The sequence below is a fragment of the Vespa velutina genome, chromosome 9, assembly GCF_912470025.1.
Source record: "Vespa velutina chromosome 9, iVesVel2.1, whole genome shotgun sequence".
Classification (NCBI taxonomy): domain Eukaryota; kingdom Metazoa; phylum Arthropoda; class Insecta; order Hymenoptera; family Vespidae; genus Vespa; species Vespa velutina.
Window position 1 is genome coordinate 5,003,925 of NC_062196.1, and position 18,198 is coordinate 5,022,122.

General features: G+C 23.4%; 5 protein-coding genes and 1 long non-coding RNA gene across 10 annotated transcripts; 2 read left to right on the forward strand and 4 right to left on the reverse strand.

Moving 5' to 3' along the window:
* Positions 1-362: 362 nt before the first annotated feature.
* On the reverse strand, positions 363-2,360 carry LOC124951761 (AP-2 complex subunit sigma). Its single transcript, XM_047500619.1, has 4 exons — positions 2,199-2,360; positions 1,683-1,832; positions 1,381-1,554; positions 363-1,178 (listed from the first exon to the last, which is right to left on the reverse strand). Exons 1-4 carry the CDS (start codon positions 2,199-2,201, stop codon positions 1,077-1,079), a joined length of 429 nt encoding a protein of 142 aa, XP_047356575.1. The 5' UTR covers positions 2,202-2,360; the 3' UTR covers positions 363-1,076.
* Positions 2,361-2,598: 238 nt separating this feature from the next.
* LOC124951760 (transmembrane protein 64) lies at positions 2,599-5,677 on the forward strand. Of its 2 annotated transcripts, XM_047500618.1 has the most exons (4): positions 2,599-3,060; positions 3,652-4,238; positions 4,317-4,478; positions 4,592-5,676. In XM_047500618.1, exons 2-4 carry the CDS (start codon positions 3,690-3,692, stop codon positions 4,754-4,756), a joined length of 876 nt encoding a protein of 291 aa, XP_047356574.1. In that variant the 5' UTR covers positions 2,599-3,060; positions 3,652-3,689; the 3' UTR covers positions 4,757-5,676. The 2 variants fall into 2 exon arrangements, with proteins under 2 accessions (XP_047356574.1, XP_047356573.1); XM_047500617.1 differs by lacking the exon at positions 2,599-3,060 and having other exon boundaries at positions 4,592-5,677.
* LOC124951763 lies at positions 3,587-7,825 on the reverse strand. The gene is made up of 4 exons (XR_007101709.1): positions 7,284-7,825; positions 6,813-7,185; positions 4,308-4,508; positions 3,587-4,217 (listed from the first exon to the last, which is right to left on the reverse strand). It is a non-coding gene; the product is annotated as an uncharacterized LOC124951763 (long non-coding RNA).
* Positions 7,826-8,297: 472 nt separating this feature from the next.
* LOC124951600 (translational activator of cytochrome c oxidase 1) lies at positions 8,298-10,346 on the reverse strand. The gene is made up of 4 exons (XM_047500242.1): positions 10,053-10,346; positions 9,400-9,646; positions 9,125-9,284; positions 8,298-9,030 (listed from the first exon to the last, which is right to left on the reverse strand). The coding sequence occupies exons 1-4, from the start codon at positions 10,231-10,233 to the stop codon at positions 8,818-8,820; spliced, it is 801 nt and encodes a 266-aa protein (XP_047356198.1). The 5' UTR covers positions 10,234-10,346; the 3' UTR covers positions 8,298-8,817.
* A 66-nt stretch (positions 10,347-10,412) lies between these two features.
* On the forward strand, positions 10,413-13,522 carry LOC124951599 (exosome complex component RRP45). Of its 3 annotated transcripts, XM_047500240.1 has the most exons (10): positions 10,413-10,624; positions 10,767-10,861; positions 10,962-11,122; positions 11,156-11,184; positions 11,417-11,634; positions 11,963-12,190; positions 12,325-12,452; positions 12,662-12,747; positions 12,838-12,955; positions 13,039-13,522. In XM_047500240.1, exons 1-10 carry the CDS (start codon positions 10,559-10,561, stop codon positions 13,098-13,100), a joined length of 1,191 nt encoding a protein of 396 aa, XP_047356196.1. In that variant the 5' UTR covers positions 10,413-10,558; the 3' UTR covers positions 13,101-13,522. The 3 variants fall into 3 exon arrangements, with proteins under 3 accessions (XP_047356196.1, XP_047356195.1, XP_047356197.1); XM_047500239.1 differs by having other exon boundaries at positions 10,962-11,184; XM_047500241.1 differs by lacking the exon at positions 11,156-11,184 and having other exon boundaries at positions 10,962-11,020.
* LOC124951601 (histone deacetylase complex subunit SAP30 homolog) lies at positions 13,179-16,017 on the reverse strand. 2 transcript variants are annotated; one of them, XM_047500243.1, is made up of 4 exons: positions 15,737-16,017; positions 15,152-15,308; positions 14,247-14,474; positions 13,179-14,063 (listed from the first exon to the last, which is right to left on the reverse strand). In XM_047500243.1, the coding sequence occupies exons 1-4, from the start codon at positions 15,778-15,780 to the stop codon at positions 13,935-13,937; spliced, it is 558 nt and encodes a 185-aa protein (XP_047356199.1). In that variant the 5' UTR covers positions 15,781-16,017; the 3' UTR covers positions 13,179-13,934. The 2 variants fall into 2 exon arrangements, with proteins under 2 accessions (XP_047356199.1, XP_047356200.1); XM_047500244.1 differs by having other exon boundaries at positions 13,197-14,063; positions 15,152-16,002.
* Positions 16,018-18,198: the final 2,181 nt, after the last annotated feature.

Genomic DNA, 18,198 nt, shown 5'->3' on the forward strand with positions numbered 1-18,198 from the left:
TCTCTTTTGCATTATATTATATAATACATGCTAATTTTTGGGATATTAGAGTATCCGGAAAAAAGTTACTCTATCATTTACTATTACGTAGCAATCAGTTTTCTCTTTATTGTTCATCCTTGTGTTTTCTTCTAAACAATTATTTCAAATAACAAGTAAAATAAATGAGTATTTCATCTACCATTTCAATGGGATCCTACATTAATAAATATCTTAATCAATTTTTTTGTATCAAATTCTACGAAAAAATAAAATATATGGTGAATATTTTTCTTTTTGGTCATATGTAGAAGCCACCTAATGGTTGCTGTAATGAAGGATATTTTAATATGGTTGAGATATGACAATAAAATTTGCCAAAGTGCACAGAACCGACGTCTCTCTTATTTAATAAAATACGAGAAACAAAACTTTTTGCATCTTATATCATATGTTTCAAACAATATTTTTTACATCAGGTACACATTAACATTGACTAACGTACGATTATAGATTATTCTTCGTATATGCACAAAGAAAGTGTATATACATAACACGGTAATAATACATAACACATTTCTGCTTGAAAAAAAATGTAATGACACTGAGATATGGGTGTTCTGTAGAATTAAATAAAAAAAAAAAAAAGAACAAAAAATACAATTTCATTTGTATTTAAATAACAAACATGTTCATCTTTTGTTTTGTTTATGATATAATCTCAATAATATATCATGATTTTATCTTTCAATCAGAATTAATCTGATTTTAATAATTATATCACTAAACGTCTTCTATTTACTGCAAGAAATGCCTTATTCTTAAAATTAATAGAATAGATATTTTTTAATTATATATATTATTTCACAAGTAACAAAAAAGTAGGAACGTGTATTACATTCAAATGATAAAGTAACATGTATAATTGTTACTGTGATGTATATGACATTTATTTGTAAGATTATGAATAATATAGCTATATTCCTGCATTCTTTTCAATAATTTAAACGCATTGTAAATTACATAATTACCAACTTTCTTTATAAATAAACAATCTTCAGAGTATCTCTGAATACTTTATAAAGGAATAAGTTGACTTATTCTAAGGAGTTCAGCATCAATAACTGCTTTAACACTTTAGTTTGACTGGTCTCTCTAATTTCACCAGCTAGAAACATCTCATCTACTACTGTATACACCTGCAAATATAATACGTTATTAATAAAATTTAGAATGGGAGAATATAGAAATTACACAAATTTACTACTATCAGATCTCAAAAAAAATTACAAAATATTAAATTCTATATCCTATGTTTATTCTAATGAAAAAAGGGAATAAACATTAGCAAAAGAACCTTTTTCCTTTATCAGAAAAAATTTGGTAAATGATAAATATTACCTTATAAAAATTAAAGACTAAGTCCAATTCGCATACGTTGTGAAAATATTCGTTTAAAACCTCCACAAAATTATGAATTGCTTCCAAGTAACAAAGATTATTATCATTTACATCTACACAAATGCAAAAATATAAACCTGCATATCGTCTATAGACAATCTTAAAATTGCGGAACTAAAACATACATTTTAATTATATAGGAGATTAGTGAAAACAACAATTATATATTAATTAATATACACCATAAGTATTAATTATTATTATAGCAAAAAACATTATAAATGTATAATTTTTTAATTTACTTCTACAAAATTAGTATGTTTGGCATCTCTAACAGTAACTACTGCATGAACTTCTTCGATCAATTTTTGTTTTTCATCGTCATCAAAATTCATGTACCATTTAGCAAGTCTAGTTTTACCAGCTCTATTTTGAATTAAAATAAAACGAATCTGAAATAGATTATTTAATAGTTTTAATGTAATTTATTACTATTTGAAATATTCAAGCTTATTATAAATAACATTAATAATTTACAATATAATTAAGTCACTTCCATGATAATTAATGCAATTGAAATAATGGTATAATCTAAAAAATTATTTTGTTTTATCTTCTTTTCTTTCCATTTTTGGATTTCAATTATTATAATTAAGAAATAATGATACAAAGAAATTTTTTAATATCATTTTTAATATCTAATAGAAAATTAAAAGTAACTATATAATATATAGATAAAAAAATGTCACATCCTAAGGTTATGGCATGATATAAAAAATAATTTAATAAATGTAATATCTATTCGTATGAATACTTACCATGATTGTAATATGTAACTACTTCAAAATAATTAATTTTAATATTTAAATATATAAGTTTATTCTTATTCAGTCAAAATGTTTAATCACTACTATTGACACTTGCCGAATATCCACCCTCTGCAGCCATTTTGTTTCGCGGCCATGAAAATATCGAGATATATCGAAAATTTAAATTACGAAATATGATATGTAACAATGTAACAGTAATCTACTAAATTTATTCATTATAATTATTTTCGATATTTATTCATTTTCATGATATTAATAGAAAATATTGTAATTTATAATCAATAGCTGAATCAGGTTCTTAAAAATATTAATACTAAAGGATTTCTCTCTCTCTCTCTCTCTCTCTCTCTCTTTTTCTGTCTCATCGATATTTTATTGCGATTGTTAAAAGAAAAATTATGTCATTTTATTATAGGTTATTTACTTAAATGATCTTAGAAAAATACTATTTTTATTGTATACAAATATTCAACAAAGAGAAAAAAAAATATCTAGAAATCTTTATTAATAGTACTTATTTTTAATAATGATACGTATGTATTTAGTATATGCTGCTCTTTTGAATATTTTCTCTACATAGATGGCAGATTTGTGTGGGAAACTTTGGATTCGAGGCGTAGTCGTTCTGGTTGCTTTTATCCTCTTTCTTTGATCATATTATGATTATCATATAACGTCATGTTAGAATACATTAGGTTAGCTTAGATTAGAGCTATACTATCTAAGCCATCATTGTCTTCGATATTTTTATTACTTTATATGAGTATAACGTGGCATTTATTATGAATAAGAATATGTGACAAAAAAAATATGATGAAATTTAGTACATACATATCCTCTATATTAGAGAGTAAGTAGATTTTTATTGATGTTATTTTATTATATATTTATTAACATTTTTGCATATTACATGTTTAATATTTCTATTTATATTTATGAATATTGATTTTATGTCATTTTGTGTATATATTTACATAAGAAACTATAAATATATCATATTTCCTCAAGAAACAATAAAGATACAAGGTGATGATAAAGAACAAGTTCCATGTTTTAAATCCAAACTTTTTTAATTAAAAATTTCCATCATTTTATAAAATTCTTTTGCATGGATATTTATTTACAAAAAATATTTATATGTATATATATAAAATATATACAAAATACATACGATTATATCCAAAAATTCTTGAAATAAAAATAATATTTCTTTATCCCGAAAGATTGATATTTTGTAATATTAATATTTCGCATTTATAAAATTTAAAAATAAAAATTTGATAATATTAATTATACTTTATAACAATTTTAATTTGTATAAATATTTATATTATTTCTCAAAAAGCAATAAATGTTATATGCATTATATTATATTATATTATATTATATTATATTATATTATATTATATTATATTTATAAGCAATTATAATTTTGTCTTAGGTTATGGTGAAGAAGGAAAATTTTAATTATGGATATATATGGCAAATACATTGAGCATGGATATAATAGATATAGAACATGTTGAGACCTGTGTGCATTCCTCTAAACATCCAACGTCTATACACTGCAACTGCATCAGTTCAAATTCTGTATGCTATGTAGCAATTACCATTGCAACTTTAGCTCTTTTAGGAGCTATAGTTTTCATATGTAAAGATTACATTAAAGTGTTGCTCTTCTGGATAGAACACCAGAATATTTGGATTATTACAGTCATATTTGTTGCACTATTCACAGTGGTTTCCTTTCCTATTGTAATTGGATATTTATTCCTCATTGTTGCCAGTGGTTATCTTTTTGGAATCGTGCGAGGCATAATGATGGTTGTTCTTTCTGCAAATTTGGGTATTGCTATAGCACATGTCACTTTGGGTGCTTTCTCTTCTAAACTGCCAATCGGAGCATTATTACAAAGTGATACTGCAAGAGCAATACTTAGAGTAATTTCAGGTCCACAAGCTTTTAAAGTTGTACTGTTTGCAAGATTAACTCCGATACCTTTTGGCCTACAAAATACAATTTTTGCTGTATGTATTATAACAATGTACATATCTTTCTTATATGTTAGATATATAATATTTAAATATATTTATTACATGATACAGGTTAGCAACATAACTGGCATTCGCTACCATGTGGCTAGTGCATTGGGTTTATTACCAGCTCAACTCATTAATGTTTACTTAGGTAGCAGTTTGAGATCAATGCAAGATGTACTAGAAGATAGATCAACAGCAGCAACTGGCTATATTGTTTTCTGTTTCCAGGTAATTCGTCTTTTATAATAAATTTATCAACTAAATCAATAGATTATACAGTCATAAGAATATAAGGGAATTAGTAAATGTAATGAAAATAATAATTTCATCTTTTAATATAGATATTAGTAGGAGTATCTCTTATGGTATATGTTGTACAAAAAGCACGCAGAGAACTACAGTTGGCCTTATTGGAAGCTGATCTTGCATCAATGACTGATACACCTCACTATTTGTTAGATATTATGCCAGATTCTAAAATGACTTTAACGAATTTCATTGCTTGATAGTTACTTTATAACTAATCCCAATTAACTATATGATAAGTATATTTTAAATATTAAAAGAGGATACGTTAATTCTTTGCACTCTATAGTCTTCTATTCTTGCTAAGAATAAATGCACTATATAATACTTATATTAGTGTATAGAATATAAGGAATTAATATTTTTTCTATGAGAATAGTAGAACCATCTATATGCGTTAACTTTTTTTTCTACTATTCTCTTATCCATTATGTTCCGAATGCATTTGCAAGGATTTTTATAGAAATATATATATGTATATACATATATATAAGCTTCCAAAAAATGTATAAATTAGTTCTATCTGATTTAATATTGTTATTTATTTTTCTATTTAACTTTTGAATAATATTATATGATAATATACTATAATTTTTTCTTCTTTAAATACTGCGACCATCTATTATTGTTATCATATCATCTTAGCTTGATCAGTTAGTATTACATAAAAGAATTTATTACAGTCTAAACAAGTGATTCCTTATGAAAGAAACATATATTTTGTAAATTATATGTTTATAATTTCTTTTTAGGTATTGATTATGTATTTTATACATGTAAGATGATATTAGCATTCTTTATAGTTCTTTAAAATTTATTGCAATAATAATATTTATGAAAATATTATCAAATAATCTGAGAAGTATTACATACAATAGCTTTCAAATATTTTTGAGGATACATAAGTTGAAAGGATTACTCATATTTTTAGAATAATAATAAAACTTTTACCGTTAATAATATTAACATTACAATAGAAATTATCTTAAAGGTATTGCATTTTTTGTGATATAGATTTTAATTTATTATCACAGAGATCATGATTTATTTTATAATATATTCGAAGAAATTCTCGTGCCAAATTGTATATTATTTTGCTATATTTCGAAATATTCATGCAGTGATTATTATATAATTCAATTAATATTTATTAATGCATTTGTAATATTATTTAAATATTATTTAATGTATTTTATTATAACCTCTCTATGTACATGAATAATTTCATATGGAACTTAATGTAACATAAAGAATTGACGAAAAAATATACGATTAATCAATATGTAATTTATAAATAAATAATGTAAAAATTTTGTATTTAAGTCATATAAAGTTTCAAGTTGAAAATAATAATTTGTTTTCATTTACAATTGCACATCTGTATTAATTACTATTACATAAATCTATCTATATTTTGATATATTATAAATCCATATCTCATCCAATAATTAACTTACTTGCTATATATAAAACATTGAAAAGAGAGAGAAACTAGTACTTATTACCCATTAATATTTATACAAAATTGATCAACTAATATTATCAAAAATATTGGATTGGCAACTAAGTGATTGCGGATTTCAAATAAGAAGGAAATGACAAAATCCGCAATCACTTAGTTGCCAACCCAATAGATTAGGAAACAAATTTGACAAAATTAAGATTCTTTATAATTTTCGATGTTATAATGATTTATAGCAAGAATGAATCCAGACATAATTCTTGACCAATTTTTATGAAGAAGATCTCATTTTAAAGACGAAAATTTAAACAAGATGATAATTTTCTTGGATTCCTGATAAAAGCAAAACAACCATATGCTAGATAATATTACTATGAAAATAGATAAATTGAAGAATATTTGTTAATTGTATAAAATTGTAAAAAATTATATTTTTTGTTTCTTATTAATTATTTATACAAATATATATTAAATATTAATATTATTTGCATTAAAATATAATATATAGAAGTTAATAACAAAAACGCGGAAAAGAAAATAGTTGATGTATAATTTGAATTTTAAAATATGTGAATATGAAGAATAATTGCAATAGAAAATATAGTATTTAAATTGAAAAGCATAAAACAGGAACAAATAAGAGTATATAAGAATAATCAAGATTGAAGTATTATTAGTAATACTATATGTAATTACAAAATTAGTAATTACAAATTTAGTGATATAAAATAAGTTTTTAATCAGAATTAAATTAAATGGACATTGAAAATATATTGAAATATGCAGTCATTCACCCGTAGTAGGTAGTATTTGTATTGCGTAATTTACAATTAGATTTCAATATATCGCAAATACTAACGACCCAGGTCTCACTATGTGGAAGTTGCTGCATATGGAAACCTACGGGCTGGTTAATGGTGCCACTACTCTAGAATACGCGTTCGCGAGATAATCTAATCAAATTTTCGAACAAATAAAACGAAGTTCCCAGTAGGACTTTGCTTTTTGAGTATAACAACTGCACTGTACGTAATCGATGCAAAAATATTTGTTATATAAATCGCGAAACGCGAACGAACAAACAATGCTTTTATTTCGCGATATTTTTATTTTAACGAAACAAACACTTGATTACTTCATCGCTACGCACGCGATTGCAATGAAGTTCTGAAATAGAAAAATATAAAAAAATTTATTAATATCACTCATATAACAAGACTCTATATAAAATATTCAAGAAATTTATGATATAAAAATATACTTACTTTATCTATAAGATGATTAAATGTAGGAATATGGAAAGAGTGTATTTTGACGTTTAGTCCTCGGAGTAAGAAAAGAAACTGACATGGTTTCTTCTTGTTAACATTAAACAATCGACGAAAAGTGAAAGAAAGTTTATATTATGTTCACCGCATCTTAAGAACTATATTATCTTCAACAGAGTGTACTATTGTTCAAATATTACCTCATCATACTTCAAGAACATTATATATTGTTTAAATAATTAAAAAATTATCGGATTATTAAATGTAGCCGTATGAAAAGAGTGTATTTCAACGTTTAATTCTCAGAGTACGAAAGGAAATTGATGTAATATCTCGCACGCTCTACCTAATTTCGTTCTTGTCGACATTAAACGTTTAACGAAGGCTGAAAGGAAGTTATATTATATTTAATGCCTCTTTAAATTAATGTAATTATCTTAATTTAATTAATTAATTTAATTTGCGGAATTATTAATATTTTCGTCTTAGACGTTTCGAAAGAAATATTTTCAATGTTTACTCGCCGAACTGTAAAAGAAAACTGGTTTCATAACAGTCACGATTAGTCAAGTCAATGATCCGTTTTTGTTGATATTAGATGAAGGCAAAAACGGCGAGTTCAAAATTTAATTGTATTGAAATGATTGAATAAAATTATTTTATATTTAACGTGTATACTATGTAATTTAGACGTATATACAATTGTTTAAATATTAGTTTATTATACTGTATGTATACCATATATTCCTATTTTATTATCAATTGACTTGCATGCAATTGACTTGCAAATAGCAAATCTCACATGTTATTATAGAAAAAGAAGTTAAATATTTATATGTATTTTTATTATATACTTTTTGATTATTCCATACATATGTATTTTGGGCTTAAATATTAATATATTAATTATAAATTATTAATTATATATATATATATATATATATATATATATATATATATATATATATATAATTAATAATTAATTATATAAATATATATATATACACACACACACACATATATATATGCACACACACACATATATATATAATTAATTTAATTTGCGGAATAATTGATATTACTCTCCGTTGGCAAAAGAGTTTTCTACTCTCAATTGGTAACCAAGAAAAATAATAATTAAAAAATCTCATCTAAACATACAGTCAGTTAAATAGATATCTACTATTACCGGCTGTACAAATTTTTTAAACTAATTCGGTAGTTATCGAATTAGTTTTCTTATATATACATATATTATGTATATACAATCATTTATGAAAATATCAAATTAATTTCTTTTTTATTTTAAATTATCATAATTTTTTGTAAGTATAAATAATTTTCTAACATATACATATTTCTAAATAAATTACATGAAATTAAAACTTTATGTACAAAGTACGATTCTATTAATTTACATTATATTATTTTTTAAAAATACATTTATAGAAAATAGGTTTTTTGTTATGCTATTTTCTAATATGTATTGTTTATATTTTTAATTTTTACATACTGTAATTAATATATAATTTCATAAATTATCATGATCTATATTATCATATATTTCTTCTATTTCATCCAAATATAAAAGTCTTTCTTGAGCTAATTTGACTATTTTTAGGTCATCATCACTTAATTTTATAACAAATAATGGAATTAACTCATCTCTTACATCAATAATCTGATAATCAAGACTTTTCAATTTGGTTGTTATTTTTGATAAAAGTTGTGGCTCACATATGAACTGTAATAGAAAAGGAATAAAATATTTTAAAAGAAAATAGTGAAATTAAAATAACGTAGTAATAATTTTAAAGGAGAAAAATAAATTATACTACCTTATAATATTTTTTGTCATCATCTTCTATTTCCTCAATATCGGAAGCTCCAACATTTATTGCATCCTCCATTGCCTTTTCCAATTCAAATTTTTTGTTGGTTATTATAATGCCATTATGTTCAAAAGAACTGTTTATTGCACCTATTGAAACTTTAGCACTATTTGAAAAATACAAAAATATTTATTAATATTTCTATTTTAGTAATTATTAAATGCAGAATTAGAAAATGAATATAAAGCCTGAATATTTTGATTTTGATTTAGCTCTCTTACTTGATTTTTTTTAGTATTGTATTAAGACGTGACTTTGTATCTGCCATATTATCTGATACAATTTTTAAAATCATGATACAATTTTTCGGCCCATTGATTTCTATTAAAGTAGCCTTAGTTCTTTCTTTTGAATTAGCAAGTTTGTCAAGCAAATTATTTATCGATGCTGCAGGCATGTTTAATTTCTTACAATATTCTATAACACGTGCTAATTTTGTATTTAAAGTTGGTTTTGTACTTCCACCCTCTGTAAATTATATTATCGAATTAATAATATATATAAAAATTAATTTTTATCGTCATTAATTTAATTATTGTTAATTTCTTTTTTATTATTTCACTCTATTCTATCCTCTTATTTGTCCCTTTATTTTCTTTCTTTCTTCTTTTATTTTACTTAATTTTTTATATATATATATATATATATATATATATATCAATTAATATATATATCAATTAATGAGATATATTTAATATGTAATTATTTAATATATGTCTTTAATATATGTAAGATCCAAAAATTCTAATTAAATAATATTATTTAATTAGAAACTTTAAACAATCTCTATATTTTTAAAGGTTATGTTATATTTTCATAAATATGCAATTACATATTATCTTTAAAAAAAGTGATGAAAATATATAATAAATACCTAAAGCAGCCTCTCTTATCATTTTTCTTAATCGTAAAAATAATATAGCTCTTGTACTATCATTTTCTGATTTTATATGTTTTACATTTTGCCATTTACTATGTCCCGCGAATCTTTTACTTATTTCGAAAGATTTATAAATATTTCGATTAAAGATACAAATACGAAATATCTGATTCATATTATTTAATATTATAAGTTCATAGAGACAGGTTTTTACTATTTATTATTAAAATAATATCTTTGATCGATATTTACGCTCCCTATGGTAAAACTCAACTGTACATGTGAAAGAAAATCAAAATATTCAGAATTTTGAATTTTACCGCGTAAGTTAAAGATACATTGCACTGCCATTATACTATTTTCTTGTACTAAACAAGAATCATAAAAGACAATTTGTGCAAAAGCACATGTATTTCGTTTATGTGAAAATAATATTATAATAATTCTCGTAGAAATCGTATAATAAAGAACGAAAGAAAAATTCTATAATAAATTCTGCAATGAAGAAAACTATTTTGACAAATTGTGAGCGAAATTTTATTAATGCGTCCATACAAGAAAAAACGGTATATTTTTTGAACATTATCTTTCATAACTTAATTTTAATAAAATGCATAATAATTTAATAATTCCATAATAAATATTATGTTGTCTTAAAATTTTTTACATTTACATCCTTTAGATTTATATTTATTTCAATTATTTCAGCGATTAGATGGAAGAGATCTTTTTGAAACACGTTCTGTTAACATTTACTTTGGTTCCAATTGGGGTTCATGTATCGTATCCCTTGGAAAAACAAGGTAAATATTTGCTATATATTAGTTGTATATTTTACTTATTTCATTAAACAAATCTATAACAATTAAGATCATATATATTATTTATGTTTTTATTTCATAGAGCGGTTGCACAAGTATCATGTGATATCCAACAACCTAAAGCATCTCGACCAAATGAAGGTATGATTTATATTAATGTTGAGTTGAATCCATTAGCAGCACAGCATTTTGAAAGTAACCGACAATCTGAAGCTGCTATTCTAATAAACAGACAATTAGAAAAATCTATAAAAGATTCCAAATGCGTAGATTTGGAATCTTTATGTATTGTGGCTGAGAAAAAGGTTATTATTGTTTTTTTCTTTTCACATTTTCACATATAATTAATTTCTTAATTTCTAAAGAATATCAAATTTTATTTGATTTAATAATATTTTAATTAAGAAATATGTATAGTTTTTAAATGAACACTTACATTAATTCATCTATTTACCTAGAGGAAAAAGAGAAAGAATGAAAGATATTGCAGTATGATATTAACATAAATATTTAATTAAATTATATTTACACATATAGGTATGGAGTTTAAGACTTGATATCAATATTTTAAATCATGATGGAAATTTGATTGATTGTGCATCTATTGCTGCCCTTGCAGCACTTTTGCATTTTCATAGACCAGATGTAACATCAACTGGAACCAATATTATTATTCATCCATTTAATGAAAAGGATCCTTTACCACTGAGATTGTTTTTCTTACCTGTTTGTGTTTCGTTTATAACATTTGAAAGGTTAGTATTATAATATATTATATATTTTCAACTATTTAAATATGTGTGCTTAGTAATTAATATAATTTGTGTTGCTATTATTATTATGAAATATATGTGTATGTGTGTGTTAAATAATTGCATTATTGTTTTTATATAGATTTGATAAAATTAAACCCATAACAATATTATTTAATTTTTCTTTATATATTTCTTTTTATGGAGTTTGTGTATCTCTTTTATATCAAACATTTTACATATACAAAATGCTTATTAAAAATATTGTGATTTTTAAAATACACAAGGAATATATATAGCTTATTTAAATAATATTCTATTTTTTGTTTAGTGGAATTACTGTCATGGATCCTACTTATATGGAAGAAAGGGTTGGTGTAGCTCAGTTAACTCTCGGTGTAAATTCATATAAAGAACTTTGTAGTTTACACTTTGATTATCTAACGAAAACGTTAACTGTTGAAGATGTTATATCTGTAGCTTCTAATCATGCAGCAGAATATGCAATTGATTTAATACAACAAATTAAAGAAGCAGTTGTAAAAGATATCAGTTTAAGGTATCATTTATCTATCGACTAAAATAATATAATAATATAGATATAAGATATGATATATGCAATATTTAATAAGTTACTATAATAAAAAAGTGATAATTTTTTATTATATATCAATAAAATTTTATATTTTATAGATTTAGTAAAGATAGCACTTATAGTTGTCATATCAAAGAGTATATAATTGCAAACAAATTAACTACTATGTGTAATAATAATATCAGTATTAAATTACGTAACTGGAATTTTACACAGCTTAAAAATGGTAAGAAAATTTATAAATAAACTAAGATAAATAATTCTTTAACTATTAATTTTTATATATTAGACTATACTTTAGACTATATCAGTACAATTATTATGACTTATATTAAAAACTTGTATATGTATGAGTCTATATTTAAAGAGAAGAGAAGGGAAAAAGAGATACATATTATATATACACATTAATAAAATCATATTAAATTCTTTCAGAAACTTGTGAAAACGATGATGACAATAAAGAAAGTAATCATATTGTGAAATTAGGTGAAGGTTTTGCTGAATTGATCACACATGAGGTATTATTAGTCAAAAATAAAAAAAAATCAATTCGTAATATTTATAACAAAACAAAATAGTAATATTTATATTTTAATAATTATATATAGGCAAAAGCAATAGGAAAAGGTGGTCATAATTCGTGGTGTCCATCTTCAGAAGAAGAAATGAGTGATGTTGAAATTGTATCTATAGATAAACCTTCAAACACTATAATTAATAAAGCAGGTAAATTAGAATTTTATTCTTTCAGTCCAACTAAGCTGTTAATTTTATGAACTAGAAATAATGTTTATTGTTGTATATTTTAGAATTAGATGATGATAGTGAAGAGGAAGTTATTGAAATAGTTGATAGAAAAGATATAATGTAATACACATAGTAAAAAACATGAATTTTATATAAAAAATCCATATATCTTACAATGAATCAAGATTATAAAATTTAATATCATTAAATATAATGATATTAATAAATATAGATGATAGTAAGGAATAATGAATTGCATGTTATTCGAAATCTAAATGTGAAATACAAAAAACATGGAAAATCAAAAGGTATATTCACATTTTTTTATTTGAAGATGAAAGAAAATAAAAAACTTCACAAAAAATTGTAAATATAATTTCTTAACTTTAGATTAATAACATTTGTAAAATTTAGAGAAGACAAAACCATATATTATCATATAATCTTATACGAAATTTTTTAACACTAATACTGTAAGGTACTGTATATTTGGTGCGTGTCTAGATCACTTTTAATTGCTTAATATATTATAAGGAATATAATGAATTCAAAAAAATAAATATTTTTCGATCTTCATGAAATGAAAGCATGTTAATTGTATAAATTGTGTGTTGAACTATTACCAACTTATCAATATATTACCATGTATATATTTTTATTTACAAGATATATAGTTTTGTTAATACTTAAAAAACAGATATAAATACATTTACATATCTATTAAGTACTTTAAAAGAAAAATTATACAAAAATTGCAAATTTTATATTCAAAAGAAATTAAATATACAGGTCATGTAACAAAAATAAAAGAAAAACGAATATTTTTTTCCAAAGACAATTTTATACACAGTGTATACAACTCTTATAAAATACTTATTAACAAGTGAAAACTCACACATGTATGCTTTCCTTCTTACTAATATTACAATGATGAATGATCATGAACATTCATCCTTAGCTACGTTGTATCATTACTTAAACCATTCTTTTGATCCAATTTATTTGCATTGGTTTTAACTGTAAAAATGAAAATACTTAAGGCATCTTTTTCATTTACAGGGATAGTCTTAAAATGTTTCATAAGAGTCTGCAATATAAAAGCCATAAATTATTTTATAATACATATCAAGCATTTAAAAATAAGTTATATATAATAAATGATTAAGTGGTATTGAAACATGCCAATATAGCAATATTATTTTTGATTATAATATTATTAAATAACTAATCACTTAAAATATAATATGATTTATGATATTTAAATGCTTACATCAGCTAATTGGGCTTTGTTTAGGCCTGGTCTAGTAGAGACTTTGTAGTGTCGTTTATAGCGCCTTAAAGTACCAACTTGTAATTGGAATAAATCCACTTCTGGAAGATCATTATCAGTTTCACCTGAATCTTCTTCAGAGTCTTTTCTTCTACGTTGTTGCTGTTGTTTAGATCTTGCACATTGTATCACTTGTTTGTGATAATCACAAATATATGTGTGACGTGCCTATATATAAAATATGACATGATTATATATAAAGAACTTTTTGTAATTAATACTATTTAATGGAGTATATAAAGTCTATACTACATTATATTTACTACTATTTTTATTAATTGACATGTGTATCAAATTCATAAAAAATGCTTTATTCAACTGTAATGTTATAAATAATATATTTAAAATGTAATATATATATCAGAACTAAGATTATAACATTTTCCAAAAACCGTGTACCTGACTGTAATATACATAATTTAAAAATTATAGTGCTAAAGAAAGGTTTGTTCGCATCTCATGTATTTTCTGCTCTGTTGTGTTTTTATTAGAAGCACATGGACAAAAAGTGCAATGCATTTATTTATTTCCTTTGTTCGAGGGTGCAAAAAATACAAATAAAAAAATAATTAAACTGAATACATCAAGCTGATTGGCTATTGTTTTCTAAAATCTTGTGATTCTGCCAGAGAGATATGTAAAGCATGAAGATCAATATTAGTAATAAAAGATTTTATATATAAAATGTGCTTATAGTATAAGTTTTTTGACATTTAAATATATTTTATTAAATCCATTTGTTTTATCTTAAGATCTTTATGCCGAGCATGACATCCCTCTCTGTACTTTAATTCAGAAAGTGCATGCGACTCGGACAAACCTTGTGATTTCTGAGCAAAAAGTACCATTTGATCCAAATTAAGTTTGAGACGTCGTTGTGTTACAGTCTTTTGTATACGTTTGCTGTAAGAAGCATTGCCAGCTGGGCGAGAACATCGTTCGCCTTCATCAACGAGACAACAAATTTGATCTGTAGCTCCCCTAGAATCTTCTTCACCTGTGCTAAATCCGTTCATTTTTAATTCTTGATATGAATACGTAGTGCATAAGATCAATTTTATGATATTATCCTTTGTAGCGTTTTAATGTTCAAAAAAGGCAATAATCTCAATTAGACATAAACGACGAAGAGCACATAATTTTATTTTTTTCTTCTATTTGTAAAAAACATCTTTTATTCTGAATGAATTATTTTTATTACTTATGCTGAATGAATTACTACACTTTTACTATTCAACCACACGTATGCAATCCGTAAATCAATATATTACAATTTAATCTCTGTATAGACATAATTTTCTCCACTGAATTGTATCACTTAACTTTCTAATTTATTTGAAACAACACTGCTTACACTTTTCACTTTTTATAAAATTAAAATGCACCGAACTTTACACAAATGTAAAATAAAAACAATCAATTACAATTACCGACAACTGCTACGATTGCTCCTAAAGCAGAAGAATGTTCGCATCTACGCGACAACAAATTTACTTTCTTCCTTAGCGTTGCGTCTGAATATAATCAAACAGAAGATAGAGTGGAAGCTTTATTGAAACTGTATGGAAACTTGTTCCAGACTAAGCACAAAACACTTTAAGAAAATATATTTTACATAGACCATCTAATGGCATTACATAATTTCTCCGGCCATCTAGTGGTTCAAAGGATATACTATACAATCTCCCTACTTATTAAAATAGCGCTAAAGTTAAACTTCAAATCTTATTTTAATTGTAGTTATGTAATTAATATTAAAAAGAATGACTTAATACAATTAATTAAATTAAGTACAATTAAAACAGAATAATTTATTTTACAAATAAAAAATATATCTTCTAAAATCTCAATTGTACACATATAAGAATTATATATATATAATAATTTAAGAAATTTTAATATTAATACTTACCATATTTTTTATATATTATACTGTATATACATATATATATATATATATATATGAACTTTTATATGTTTATTTCAATAAAAGGCAAATTATATAATATTCTACATTTAATATTTCAAATGTAAAATGCTAATGATTTTATTATGAACTTATGTAATTTGTTAAAGTTGACAAAGTGATCTACTATATGATATATATATTGAATCCTATTTGTTTAGTAAATAATTAGTATATTCATACGCCAATATATCACATACTTCTTCATGCGTGGAGGAATTCACGCAAATAATATTTTTTAACATCTATAATACCTTTTTATTATAAATACAGAAATATGCCAATATAACAATGTGCACATATGTATGAAACAACATTTAGTTTTGAACGTCTAATATAACCTATATTACAAAACAAAAAAATTAATAATTTCCTCGCACCAAGTATAATTATAAATTGTAATTTATTTCAATAAAGCAATATATACTTTTTCAGCTTATAACTATTTATTTTATTTAATTTTTCAGATGAATAAATAAATCGACTTAATTACATAAAAATAACAATTTGTAGCCTCTTATAACTTGCATATATACTATGTAAACATCAATGGAACTGTTGCAAATACATAGAATACACCTATATATATAGATATTATGTATATATATCTATATATATTTATATATATCTATATATATAATTATGTATTTTTTTTACATAATATATAAGTATGTTACAACACAGTCACATACATGGGATCGTGCCACACCACTCGTGCGAGTAAAGCACAATATTAAATCATAAAAATTTTTAATATATGATTTAATAGATTCATCCTCGGAACTTAACATAAAATTTAGCGACAATGCTACAAGTAAGTCAATAATTCATTGTAAGTAATAAATAAGAAACAAAAAGCTTTAATTTGATCTGTATCAATGTGTACAGACCGGATTATATTATTTTTCTTTCATTATTTACAATGAATAAAAATGAGCATATATATATATATATATATATATATATATATATATATATATATATATCGATTTTTCATTATATTAAAATACATTTTATCCCTGTTGACCCGAATTCAAAATAAAATTCTAAAATCTTTAAATAAAACTGGAAATAAATTTTATTAAATGATAATATTATATTCATAAGTTATAACGAATATTTAAAATAATACATTTACGATTTACAATATAATTTGTAATATTTTTAAAAGAGGTTTTATATACAAGTAACTGTTGATATAGAAAAAAGAAAATGATTATAGAATAATTCAATATATGTAAAAGTAAAATTTGTGTGGAATGTGTAGGTATATTTGAAATCTACTTCTTTTAACCAAAATAAAATGATTATGAATTTGATGGTATTACAAAAGATTACCAGTAATTAAAATTGTATCTAATATACTCATATTTCAATATATACAAAGTTTTATATAAAAATTTTAATTGAGAAATAGTGTCTTTGGATCACAAACAAATGAAATTGTTATAAGAACTAATATTCGATTTTTTTGTGGAATTATAATTTAAATTATGAACTCCCAGAATTTACATTTCCTGCAACAATTAATTATATATAACATGCAAGAAATGTAATTTTTGGTAAACTTTGATTAAAATTTTAATGCATAGTGAATAGTACTGTAAAAAGGTAAATTGCAGTCAGTCATTTAATTTATGCAATTAAGCATAATTTTTTTTTGTAAAATAAATATTTTTATACTATAATATAAATTAATTGTTTACATTACCGAAAATTACAGTGTTATATGAATATTTTATATTTCGTCAATTTTTTCTAAAAGTATACTGGAATGGTTCAAAACGTAAATACCTGCTTTTATAGCTAAAAACTTTGCACGTATATACATTATGTAAGTTTATGTTTTGTAAGTATTAGGAAATTATGTCAAAAATGTAATAAAACATCATAAATTATATGTAATATATTAGACATAACAATAAT

Excerpts from the sequence above, each read along its gene's own strand:
- LOC124951600 (XM_047500242.1), bottom strand. The coding sequence starts at position 10,233 with ATGAATCAGATATTTCGTATTTGTATCTTTAATCGAAATATTTATAAA. Across the intron at positions 9,647-10,052 it reads GATAAGAGAGGCTGCTTTAG|AGGGTGGAAGTACAAAACCA; the intron begins GTATTTATTATA and ends TATAATTTACAG. Across the intron at positions 9,285-9,399 it reads ACAATACTAAAAAAAATCAA|TGCTAAAGTTTCAATAGGTG; the intron begins GTAAGAGAGCTA and ends TTTTTCAAATAG.
- LOC124951601 (XM_047500243.1), bottom strand. The coding sequence starts at position 15,780 with ATGCGAACATTCTTCTGCTTTAGGAGCAATCGTAGCAGTTGTCG. Across the intron at positions 14,475-15,151 it reads AACTTAATTTGGATCAAATG|GCACGTCACACATATATTTG; the intron begins GTACTTTTTGCT and ends TTTTATATATAG. Across the intron at positions 14,064-14,246 it reads ACAAAGCCCAATTAGCTGAT|ACTCTTATGAAACATTTTAA; the intron begins GTAAGCATTTAA and ends TTTATATTGCAG.
- LOC124951761 (XM_047500619.1), bottom strand. Across the intron at positions 1,555-1,682 it reads AACATACTAATTTTGTAGAA|TTCCGCAATTTTAAGATTGT; the intron begins GTAAATTAAAAA and ends TGTATGTTTTAG. Across the intron at positions 1,179-1,380 it reads TAGTCTTTAATTTTTATAAG|GTGTATACAGTAGTAGATGA; the intron begins GTAATATTTATC and ends TTATATTTGCAG.
- LOC124951760 (XM_047500618.1), top strand. The coding sequence starts at position 3,690 with ATGGCAAATACATTGAGCATGGATATAATAGATATAGAACATGTTGAG. Across the intron at positions 4,239-4,316 it reads TACAAAATACAATTTTTGCT|GTTAGCAACATAACTGGCAT; the intron begins GTATGTATTATA and ends TACATGATACAG. Across the intron at positions 4,479-4,591 it reads ATATTGTTTTCTGTTTCCAG|ATATTAGTAGGAGTATCTCT; the intron begins GTAATTCGTCTT and ends CTTTTAATATAG.
- LOC124951599 (XM_047500239.1), top strand. The coding sequence starts at position 10,559 with ATGAAGAAAACTATTTTGACAAATTGTGAGCGAAATTTTATTAATGCG. Across the intron at positions 10,625-10,766 it reads CGTCCATACAAGAAAAAACG|CGATTAGATGGAAGAGATCT; the intron begins GTATATTTTTTG and ends CAATTATTTCAG. Across the intron at positions 11,185-11,416 it reads GTATTGTGGCTGAGAAAAAG|GTATGGAGTTTAAGACTTGA; the intron begins GTTATTATTGTT and ends TTACACATATAG.